The following is a 12,723-nucleotide window of genomic DNA, read 5'->3' on the forward strand; positions in this document are numbered from 1 at the left end:
TTGAAATAACATTTATTTTGTAAAATTTGTACATCAGGATTTAAGAGTGAACTGAATTCATTTGTCATTAGTTTATTCAAACTATCAAAAACAGTGAACTTCTAAAAGGTTCCAGCTTTGGTAAAACGCTGAACCCCAAGTTACCTCGTGGGTATTTAAAGATTTAAAGTTAAAATAATCTGAGTCTGAGTCTCGCTCAGTCTGACTGATGTAAAGAGCCACCGCTCATCACCTGGCAGCTCAACATCCAGTGTCACTCACATTAATCCAGTTTGTCAGCTCTAACCAACTCGGACGAGTTTGAGAGGATCCTGCTCAGGTGCTGGTCCCAAACATGTGACTAACACAGAGACATGGGAACTTATAAAGACCAACCTCTTTTTCTTTGGTCTGATAATTGATTCAGTTTCCTGCTGACAGGCAAAACGAATCCATGTTTGTTGTACTAAGAGCATCGGTTTTAACATGATAGCACCGTGTTTTGTTTCTGGCACTGTCCCCCAAATGTCCTCTGGGACATGAGACCAAACCATCATCAGGATGATGTTGTGTGTCAACACATCGTTAAACCTGCAGCGATTTGTTCTGATGACAGATTTTAAACCTTGAAAACAACACTGACATACAGCACAAATTGATGAACGTATAAGAAATAACGTGCTGCTCGTTTCCACGCTGATCCACCGTCGCTCTGTTCCTAAAATGTATCCGTTTCAAATGAAGCTCAGTGACGCCCATCAGACATCTTCAACCCCTGTTCAGTCTGAATTTCTCCATCCACGTGCTCCACCACCTGTGTTTGGACTCTGTTCGTTTCACTGGTTCCATCTTTGTCTCCATGGACCAAAGTCCTGATTCCTACAGCTGCTACAGGTCTTTTTCCTTTGACTGTAAACACATGTCCTGAGCAGACGGCCTTTGTGCTTCTCTTTTATCCAACCTGAACTTAATCTGAGGCCCCCCTGCCCCCCCACCCGTAATTTCTGCGATCTTTCACCATGACCTAACCCCCAACCTTAACCAAGGCAGCTCTACGGGAAATCTGCCGAGCATGCCAGGACCTGTGTGGTTTCATGAGTTGTTCCTCCACACGGCACCGAAGAACAATGTCACCAAAACACAAAGAGAACTCTGTTAAAGAAGAAAATGTGAAGCAGGCTTTTTCTGATCCTCACGTCACTTTACTGAAACCATGTCTCCACTGAAAAACATCGAGGTGACCCCGTGGTTCAGTAGGAAGGACCTGATGACCTGTTCTTACACCGTGTGTTGTTTGTAAAGACCAGTTTCACCGTCTGTCAGCGTCTCTTCTGTCCTCAGGGTCAATGTTGTCCCAAGTCTTCCCGATGCTGACCATGGTTTCAAAATAGACCAATCAATTTATAATTAAATTTATGTGTATGATCTGAACTCACTCCCATGTTGATCCACACCTGGTTGTAAGGGCACCAAAATCAAAATCCTCTCAGAGCCCAGGTCTTCATCTACTGAGAGTCTGTGGCAGTAACTTAAGGTTAATGTTCAGCTGAGTCAGAAACTTCATCGACTGGTAGTTGTCAGAGACGTTAGGAGTACATGTGGACTAGATTTGTACATTCATTCATCAACAGTAGTTAAAATACTTCAGTACCAGTTCAGTATGTTCACTTTTGGACTCGAACTTTGGACTTTAACTCGAGTAAAGACTTGGAAGTTGTGCTTATACTGGAGTAGTTCTTTACCTGCACTTTTACTCTTTGAGTTATTGTATAACTTTGTGTACTTCGTCCTCTGTTCTGTTCAGTCTGGTCCTGGAAAATGAAAAAGTGACATGAATGAAGTCCAGACCAGCTCGTAAAGACCCTGAGGAATCTGACTGGATGAGACAGGTGAACATCTATTACGCTCTACGAGGGCAAATTACCCTTCAAAAAGTAAAACCCGAGCCTCACGTCTCCCTCTGGCCCCGCTGGTAAAGTGATTAACGGGGTGGAACATGTCATTAACGGGCTCTGATTAGCTTTGCATGCAGGTGACGGGACGCAGCCCGTTCCCGCCCAGAACCTCGTGTCTCCAGTCACATCACTCGTCCTCTGATGGATCAGCACTCTGGAGAATAAACGTCCACACGTCCACAGGTTTAATTCCAGTACGTGAACACATTACAGTTTAATAATGAATAATAATAAAAATTCTTTATAGTGTGAAATAATAACATTTTAGTAAATGGATCATTTTTTAAAAACTATTCAATAAATTAGTATTTAAATAAGCTGAATGTCAGATGAGTTTATTAATTATTTAAAAACAAAAGAACAAAACTAGCATTAATCTGTGTGTATGAACAGTTTATTAGAGTTCCTGTGTGTTTTATTGCTGCTCTCTACTCTCTGCTGACTCTGAATCCTTAGTTCTAGTAAATTCTAATTAATCGTTCATGTGTCATTTATATAGAAACTTAGAAGAAAGAAAGAAACTTATAGACACATTTGATCAGTCTTCTCCTCTGTCACCACATCTGATCGTATTAGAACTTCCTCTCAGGATGTGCAGTCACGTAATGTGAATACTGAGTCGTCATCAACAACAAACAACAACAAACAACAACAAACAGCTGGTTTATCAGGAGCTGCTCGTTTATTATTCAGACCACAGCAGCAGACTGACACACGTCGAACCGACGTCTTGTTGACGAGTGTTACGTCTCTGAGCTCCGACTGCTTTAATTCTATATAATATCTGGATTATGATACAGCAGAGAATTTATTAGATCATTAATGTGATAAAAGGGATTAACTGTCCCTGCAGACTAACACCTGGTGTCACTGATTCTTAAATCACCTGTTTCTAAAATGATTAAACCAACGTTATATTAACATTAACCCATCAACCTCATTTGAAGGTTCCTGTATTTATCAGCTGTTTTTATTATATTTCATACTTCGCTGCACTTTCAGAGAGAAATAATAAAATAAACTGAAGGTCTTATTATTGGTTTAGATATGTCAGTAGTTTTAAAATAGATGTTGTTTTCTATTCCCATAAATCATCATTATATTCTTAAAACTCTGCGAAGTTATTCTCTTTATCTTTTGGCTTCAATTTTTATTCCCAACAATCTAGTTTACTCTCTACATATGTAGAGTTCATGCTGTAAACTGTTTATTCTGGGATTATTATAGAGTATCTTTAAAAATAGGTTTTGTTAAATGATCACTTCTCTGTCAGGTGTTCAGTCCCACACTCTGGGAGGTCAGAGGTCATTCACTGGAGCTGGCTGTTGAACTGGATATTTCCCAGTACAGGAACATGAAGGTTTTCTGGACGGAGTGATGAGCAGATAAACAGAAGCCGTGACCAATGGTGTTCTCACAGGAATCTTCGGAGCACACATGGCTGCAGGCGGAACCATAATCGTGTTGAGAGCTGCAACTGTGTTTGAGGATGCTGAGTGAATTGAATGTGTTTTTGTTCAGGGGGGAGTTGGTGTGGGGGCGGTGGATGATTTGAAACGGTCTAATTTAGGAAGCAGCCACAGAGACAGACAGGACACATGTTCTGGTCGACTGTGTTTGTATTAATACATCATTTATAACTCACATTCAGCTTCACGAAGGAACTGATGCTATGAGGAGGGGGGGGGGGGCTGTGAAACCTGAACGGACACGAGGACACTTTATTTTTCTGTTTTACTTTTTCCATCCTGCTCAAAATGGCCTTTTTGTTTGAGAAGTGGTTGCCAGTGGTTACGGGCTCATGTATGAACACAAGCAGGTAGATAAGAGGCGGTCAGTGTGACGGCTAATGGCTTATTGAACATCAGATTTACAAAGCTTTCAGAGCTTTTCAGCCGCTCGGTGAAACACAACAAAAGGAGTTCTCCCACTGTGATAAACGTCTTCTGACCGTGTTAACTCCTCCACACTTGGAGACACTGGAATTAAATTAAACCTAAAAGCAGCCGGATTCAGCATCATTCTGTCTGCTTCAGCTTCTGTTTTTCAGACACTATAAAATCTGCATAAAGATGAAGACGTGAGCCAACGTGAGCTCACACCTGTTCGTGTGGCGTCACGCAGGTGAATTACAGCTGTAAATAACAGTTAATGTATGAACACGTGCTTTATGTTGGTTCACACTTCAGAATCAGACTCTGGAAGGATTTTAAAACTGATTTTAACTCTTTATTATAATAATTAGACTGGAACTTTGACTGTAGATAATTCAGATTTACTTCACTACGTTTAGATTTAGGAGCCGTGGATGTTGTGACTTACTCAGTTTAAAGAACTAAAGTAAATATTAGGTTATAAAATACATTATATCCACAGTTGTTAGTTGGACCAACAGGACTTTAACATTATTTGAATAACATTTAATCAACAACGACCCCTCAGATTTATCCTAATTATATCTGTGTGTAACTCAGTTTGACTGTATACTTTGTGAAATTCTTCTTATTCACATGATTTCCTTGTTTTTGTTTCTGTAAAACGTGTGAAAAGTAAAAATCTTAATAAATAAAAAATAAAGAACAGCCCATTAATAAAACGTAGTTTGACCGACAGCGCCATCTAGCGTCTGAACGCGTCTGTTACGTCTCGGACGTAAAACGTGCAGGAGGCGGCTCCGGTGACGTCACGACGTCTCTGACGCTGTGGACTTGGCACCGGCGGTGAAGTTAGCAAAGCAGCGACTGAAGCACTTTGACCTTTCTACAAACTACTGGGATTTAATGAGGTCTGTCAGTGTTAGGCATGTTTTTATTTTGCTTATTAGCATTTTAATAAGGCGAACGCTGCTTTAACATCAAGCAGACACACGTAAATAGCAGCTAACAAGAGTTCCAGGAGCTAGCTGAACTTGCTAATCCATGCACGCCCCCGTCATGGTCCAGACCAAACTTAATTCTAAATCTGACCATTTAGGATTTAATGTGCACAGAAAGTCAGCAGATTGTAGTTTGAGCTTATAAAGCGGCTTTTTTCCGCGCTGACACATTGTTTTGAGCAGCTCCGCATATACATTATACATCTTTAAAAACCTTGTGTAGATTAAAATGCGTGTTTGAAGTTTACTCGAAGTGGAGCTGTTTTTAAAGAGAGTGATTTGTGAAGCGAGACTGGAATGAATGTGTTTTTATGGATTATTAGCAGTTATTGAACAGAGTTTTCTCCAAATTAAAAAGGGTCGATGTCAACAGTAGAAGCAGCTTCACATTAATGTATAACTTACTGTGTTGTCTTATTTATATTTAGTTAGTTCCTTTAGTTCATCGTTACTAATTGAACTACTGGTTAGTTGGAACTGCACAAGGTCCAGTTTAACTTTTATACAAACGTTTCTGTGTATTTATTTATGTTTTTATGTTCAGTTGTCTCTGTTTTCTGTTGCTTTCCTACATACAAAAGGTTTTTAATGTTCAGTCTGTGCAGTTATTGAAAGTTTTATTAATGAGTTAATTATCTGTTCAGCCCTATTAAACTGTGGGACAGTACAGAACCCACAGTGATCTGTGAATGAATATATTATTATGATTATTAATAATAATATTAATATTGTTGTTGTCTTCCCTCTTTTCACAGATCAGACATGTCTCTCACACAAGTTTCTTCCAACAAGTGTGCCGGTGGCTTCCAGAAGGTTTTTGAACACGACAGGTGAGAGAGACGTTGGATTCAAACCTCCAGCACATAAATCATTTATATGTGTGCAAGTGATTGAATAAGAATAGAAAAGGTATAAATTGTGTTCATATCTGCTCTTTGCAGCACTGAGCTGAAATGTAAAATGAAGTTTGCTGTGTTCCTGCCTCCTAAGGCTGAGACAGACAAATGTCCCGTCATGTACTGGCTCTCTGGTGAGTGGACGCTCTGATATCACAGCTACGCAGGATCTGGTTTCATAATGAGAGATCATTAAAAAGGTTCAGTAGTTTCAGATCAACAGGCCGGCAGCTCGTGTGTTTGACGGTCAGTTTTCACTGCAGGTCTGACGTGTACAGAGCAAAACTTCATCACCAAAGCTGGCAGCCAACTCGCTGCTGCAGAACACGGCATCATCATCGTGGCTCCAGACACCAGCCCCCGTAAGAAAACACACAAAACTAGTTAAATGTTTTTCTGTTTTGCATCAACACCGTGTATTTCAGCTTCTGATTTATACTAGTTTATTGTGTTAGCATGTGTAAGAGAAAATATTAAATAAAACACAATAATAGATGAAATTAAACACGAGGCTGTAGCTTCACCAGGTTCATGTTGGTTCAGCCTGTAACAAGTGGTAACAAATATATATTCCAGTCTGTACATAGACAAAGATTGTTTGTGTGTGAAGATGCTCCACTCTGGTAAATGCTGAAATCCAACTGAGTGATACATCTTCACTGTAGAGCATCTCTTATCAGTAATTTAATGTTAGAAATCAAACCTTTTAGAATCAGGAGCTTTGAAAAACAACATGTGCTGTAAGTTTATCAAGTGTCTGATCGGACGGAGCAGGTTCATAACACCTCCAGTGTGTGGGATTTTTCTGATTTGTGAGTGGGATTTTTCTGATTTGTGAGTGCATTTCAACATCATTATTGGACTTTTACAGCTCGTCCTGGTCGTGGGTATAAATTCTTTAATCAACAAACTCAGCAGTTGTTTACAGTTTTCACAGTGATGCACAGCGTGTTGTTCATATGGTGAAGAGAGTTGATTAGTCATCAGCAGGTGGTCCAGGTCAGAGACCAGCTTTGAGCCTCTGTGCTCGTCTTCAGAGAGATTCAGACGCTTCTTGTCTCGTGTCCCGTTTCAGGAGGCTGTAACATCGAGGGAGAGGACGAGAGCTGGGATTTCGGCACAGGAGCTGGTTTCTATGTGGACGCCACCGAGGACCCCTGGAAGACCAACTACCGGATGTACTCGTACGTCACAGAGGAGGTGCGCTGGATTTGTTTACCCCCAAAAAACTAAACACTTCATTAACTTCAGCTAATAATTGTTCCTGCTGATCTCTCTCAGCTTCCCAAACTGATCAACGCCAACTTCCCCACCGACCCAGACAGGATGTCCGTCTGCGGCCACTCCATGGGCGGTCACGGTGCGCTCATCTGTGCCCTGAAGAACCCTGGGAAATACAAGGTACCTCAGTGTGTGTGTGTCTAATACTGGAGAGAACTGGAGCTAAGAGTCTTTCTGTATTAATGTTTAAAAGTCACATTTTAATTAATGCATCTGTTTGCTGCTTTTATTTCCGTCTCTTCACTTTTTAGCTGAATTGAATTTTTTATCTTGGTAAAACTAAAAATCGAAAGAATTCAAGTTGTAAATTTTGTATAATTAAATTAGTAAAATAGATTTTTTAAATATTCTCTCTCAAAAGCCTGACAGAAACGCAGTCACACTATAGAAAATAGAATTAATCAATAATTAGCTTCAGTTTAGTTGATGTGAAATGTTGCAGCTCAACTGTTCAGGTGAAACAGAATTATGAATAGTTAAATAACTGATCAGTTAACAGGTCGTAGTAATCGGTTATCATCTAAGTAATCAGATTACATTAAGCTGCAGCTGCATTTAAATTTTAATAAGCAACAACAAACACCTGATTAAATCAGATACTAACACAGCAGCAAACACTTTGTGTAGTTTGAAAGTTTTTCTTTTTATCGTTCTCTTCAGTGACTCTGATGTCGAGTTTTTGTGGACGTCTTATTTTCTCCTTGAACGTTACTGAGTTCATGTCTTTGCCAGCAGACAAATTATTTTACAGTAACAGTGAAATGTGAAGCTTCAGCCCGTTTGTGCTTTTATGGAACAGATATGTTCCAAACTGAAACGATCAGGCTGCGTGTTTCACTCAGTGTTTCTTTAGAACCTGTCACCTGGTTCTTTAGCTCTGTACCAGCAGAATTTAAACTTTGGACTAAACAACACTTCATCTATCGTCCAGCCCTCGTTTCCTCTCAGACAGTCGACGGCTCCGTGCTGAGGCTGACGTCTTGTGGTTTGTCTCCTTCAGGCTGTGTCGGCCTTCGCTCCCATCTGTAACCCGATGCAGTGTCCCTGGGGACAGAAAGCCTTCTCAGGATACCTGGGCTCTGACAGGTCCACGTGGGAGGTGAGCACACTGTCATTTAACGACACCCTGAGCTTCTCACAGTCAACATCAGGAAGTTTGATCCAAACTGGTTCAAAGGTCGACACAGACACTTGACGATGTTTCGTTACTGAGAACTTTATTGATCTGAGTGTTACAGGATTAATCAGCAGTAATGACGGTGACGCTAATCAGTGGGAGGACCAGTAATAAATCTGGACAGTGACGGAACAATCCGTAAACTGTTCTACCTGAACTTTTCACCTGTTCCTGCCTCGTCGATCAGCACCTCACGACTTCTCGTCTTTCAGGTGTACGACGCCACCGTGTTGGCCGGCTCCTACTCCGGCCCTCAACTCGACATCCTCATCGATCAGGGCCGTGACGACCAGTTCCTGTCGGCCAGTCAGCTGCTGCCCGACAACCTGATCGCCGTCTGCTCCGAGAACAAAATCCCAGTCGTCTTCAGGCTGCAGCCGGTCAGTTCCTTAAGTCCTTTCAAAGTAAAAGCACTCAGGGAGACTCTGATCTGGACATTTGGAATGAATCATTGTTAGAAAGTGAAAGTAAAGATATAAGACGGTCTAATAAGTGACCAAATGATCGTTTTAATAGCTAAATGAATAACTTTATTGAGCCCCTGCTAATGGAGCTGTACAGCAGAAACTCCTTTAATCCAATTTAAAGGAATCTACAGCTTCAACCTCACACGATGTGATGTAGTAACATCAGTAACGGACCGGGTCAAGTAAACGAAGGGATCCTGACAAAACCTTATGACACAGCATCAGACTACTCAAATGAAGTTTAACAAGATAACCTGTGTTTTACTAAACAACTAATTATTGTCGTTATTAAATGTAAAATAAATTCTCTGATGAAATTCAACACAGGTTCAGGTCTTGAGATATTTTATCTGTTTTCTAAAAGCACTAAAGGAAACGATACGTGTTGGATAATAGTTTAGAGTTTAGAGACAGTTGAACTAAGATTTAGATTTTTGCTGTGATCTTAACAGTGATGTGTTAAAGTTTTGTCAGGTTCTCCACATTTACCAATACGACGTTATTCTAAACTTCCCACTCGGCGCGTGTCGATGTGTAATCGTGATGATTTTCTTTAGTAATAATTTACACTCAATTAGTTAATATTATTAATTAATAATGAATATTTACAAAATTCATGTCAAAGTAGAAGATGAGAAACATCAGGAGCAGCGAACATTTAAAATACCTCAGATCCAGGAGTCGTGTTCAGTCAGTCTCTGGACTTTTATTCTGGTCTGAGGAAGTGTTCTGGAATAAAATAAAGTTTTCATTAGACAGAAGTCATTTAGCACAATGTCAGAAGATTCATTTTCTGTTCTCAGACTAAACATTGAAGAAAACTTGACCACAGAGCTGCACCAGTCATCATTCAGTGAAATGTCTCTTTTAAAGAGAAATATGAAAACGAGCTGGTTCCAGTTTGATTATTAATCAGGACCTGAACGGTTTAAGTTTTCTCCTCTACTGAAAACATAAAAAACGCTGCGTTTCCTCCTGCAGGGCTACGACCACAGCTACTTCTTCATCTACTCCTTCATCAATGACCACATCAAGCACCACGCCAAGTACCTCAACGCCTGAACCAGTCCACCCCGACTCCATCACCACCTGCTCCGACACATCTCAGGTTGGAGCCTTCAGTCTACGCAGCACAACGTCGTGTGACTTGAACTGAGTGGAGAGCTGTATTTTCAAAATAAAAGCCTTTGTTATTTAATTGTGTGTTCCCTTCCTGTTGATTGACCTTCACAATAAAAACAGCAGAGAGTTCTAAAAACAAACTTATAGAAAACAGAACGTGTTAAAATGACAGTGTTTGTTTAATTAAGAATAAATATTAAGTTTCTTCAGTTTTTACATTGAACACTTAAAACAACTTGAAACACTAACATGAAGCTACAATTATAAAAAAAAAAACATTAAAACTTACTGGATTATTGATTATTAATTAGCTAATGTGAGTTGAATGGATTAATTAACAAACAAAAACAACATTAAGGTCAAACAACCACAAAAACAAAAATGATCAGAGCTGCTGAAAAGCAAAACTTTACTTTAGTAACAACAGGGATGAAAAACCCTTCTCTGTTCTTTACCTACAAAATCCACAGTTAAACTATTAACTGTATACTATATACGACTACTGTCGCCAGTCTACGTTGGAGGAACAGAGAAGTTACTAAAATATGAAGGTTTGAGGAAATTTTACCTAAATAACTGGTTCAACTGGTCTTAGAGGTGTAGAAAGTGGTCCAATGGGTCAGATGGTTCTGACGGGGTTCCTCCAGTTCCTCACTTGTTCCTCAGTGGTTCCTCAGTTGGTTCCTCCAGTTCCTCAGTTGTTCCTCAGTTGGTTCCTCAGTTGTTCCTCAGTTGTTCCTCAGTTGTTCCTCAGTTGGTTCCTCAGTGGTTCCTCAGTTGGTTCCTCCAGTTCCTCAGTTGTTCCTCAGTGGTTCCTCAGTTGTTCCTCAGTTGTTCCTCAGTTGTTCCTCAGTTGTTCCTCAGTTGGTTCCTCAGTTGTTCCTCAGTTGTTCCTCAGTTGGTTCTTCAGTTGGTTCCTCAGTTGTTCCTCAGTTGTTCCTCAGTTGGTTCTTCAGTTGGTTCTTCAGTTGTTCCTCAGTTGTTCCTCAGTTGTTCCTCAGTTGTTCCTCAGTTGGTTCTTCAGTTGTTCCTCAGTTGTTCCTCAGTTGGTTCCTCAGTTGTTCCTCAGTTGGTTCCTGACTCTGTTCAGTCCTTTTTGTCTTCTACGTGTTTCCAGTCAGGAACGTTCAATCCTCTGTTTTATCATTAGCACCGAACACACCTGAGGAGACGTCTGCACACCTGGGAACGTGTCCGTTAGCTGCTAATCCCCGGGATGCTAACGTTACCTGTCGGTCACTGCGGGGGTTCAATCCGACGTGGACGCTTCTTCCAACTACTTTATAAAGTTAATCTTCATTTAACTAGTGAAACGATTCGCACATGTTGATCCTAGCATCTAAGCTAGCTAGCTCTCCACATAGGACCGCCCACTTCACACCTCTACCTAACTATAAGGTCAAGTACCGCCCACTTCACACCTCTACCTAGTTCACATTGATTGGTTGTTCAAATCCTGTGAACGTGGTGGTTGTTTTTCATTGGCTGGACAGAGGTTTTGACTGAGGGACACCCTAACATGTTTGGACTCAGTGAATTAGATAATGAGCCATAAATTAGGATTTAAAATGTAAAACAATGAAACACGATTAAATTTTTAATATGATCTATTTATATTAGATTTAATATATGGAGAGTCTGACAACTGTGAAAGAAACAAAAAACTGGAAATAAAATCATTTCAAAACATGTTTCAGACATAAAATTCAATAACAATTTACATTTGAATATTATTTTGTCAAACTGAGGTTTGTTTCAAAAAGATTCAACGTGCAGTGAGATTTTAAAAGTTGAAGATTTAAAGATTGTTGGTTCTGCTAAGATCAAGTTATTTTAGTTTGTGCATCTTCAGTCAGTCGCTGATGATGATGCTGAATGATCCAACAAAAGCCGTTTGTTTGACAGATGAGGTCTTTACTGATAAAGTGGTGAGAAATACAGTACAGTATATACAGTATTCACAGCAGTTAAGGTGACATTAAAGGGACATTTCATGCTGCTGTACAACAACATTACACACAGGTTCGTTACAAAAGGGTTATTATTATGTTACATGGAAATCTCAACAGACCTTAAAAAGAAGTCACAGAAAAATAAATTTCCTCCCAGTCAGAAAAGTACAAAAATGTGAGTACAGGCCGTTTGTGGACATTATATTTACAAAAGAAGAAAACCAACACTGCTTAACACTCAGCAGGCTTTTCAACGCACATTTACACAATTTACACCAGAGTCACATTTGTGAAAGTTCAACTCCCTGTTGTCTCGTTTCAGATTAAAGATTAAAGGTGATTTAAGAGTTTCTCAGTTGCCAAAACAAAGAGAGAAAAGCGAGATGTTTAAAGTGCAGGTTCTGTCGGGGAAGCAGCTGCTTTGGTTTTATTGCTTTTCCCAAAAACACTGTGACGATGTGAAGTGAACACGGTGGTGGATACGAGTCAAATCTGTGAAGAACAAACGGGCATCAGGCTCTTATGAAACGTCTGCTTCTCTGCAACGCGTCGGCCGACAGAATAATCCTGATGTTTCTGCTGCTTTTTGATTATGAACAGTCTCAGCAGGCGTTTGAAGTTGAAATAAAATGAGCTGTGTTAGCACTTCTGCAAGCTGCCGTTAGTGTTGAACCACAGGAACTTATACAAACTGTGATATTGTGATATACTGACTATGATGTTTACTGATGTGAGTGTTTTATGGTGAAACATACAGTACATCAACAGGAAGTCCTTGTGATAGATAATATGTACACGTTAAATTCAAACCTTTAGTTTTATCACAAGAGACAAAAGCTTTGTTTTGGCAACTGTCCGATCCGTCCAGTGGAGACACGGCTTTTTATTTCACTGCTGAATTTTTAAGCAGCTCAGGCTTTGAAAACCAAGAACGTTCACACACACACACGTCCTGTGGTTCGAGTGTTACACACATCCTGTGGCGTTGTTGTGGCGTTTAGGAGACGCACAACACACAC

The 12,723-nt window shown here is 40.1% G+C and overlaps 1 protein-coding gene across 1 annotated transcript; it reads left to right on the plus strand.

Moving 5' to 3' along the window:
* Positions 1 to 4,632: 4,632 nt before the first annotated feature.
* esd (esterase D/formylglutathione hydrolase) lies at positions 4,633 to 9,828 on the plus strand. Its single transcript, XM_026375695.1, has 9 exons — positions 4,633 to 4,719; positions 5,565 to 5,639; positions 5,751 to 5,839; positions 5,969 to 6,067; positions 6,781 to 6,905; positions 6,987 to 7,106; positions 7,987 to 8,085; positions 8,376 to 8,543; positions 9,612 to 9,828. Exons 1-9 carry the CDS (start codon positions 4,715 to 4,717, stop codon positions 9,690 to 9,692), a joined length of 861 nt encoding a protein of 286 aa, XP_026231480.1. The 5' UTR covers positions 4,633 to 4,714; the 3' UTR covers positions 9,693 to 9,828.
* Positions 9,829 to 12,723: the final 2,895 nt, after the last annotated feature.

The sequence above is a fragment of the Anabas testudineus genome, chromosome 21 (assembly GCF_900324465.2).
Source record: "Anabas testudineus chromosome 21, fAnaTes1.2, whole genome shotgun sequence".
Lineage (NCBI taxonomy): Eukaryota > Metazoa > Chordata > Actinopteri > Anabantiformes > Anabantidae > Anabas > Anabas testudineus.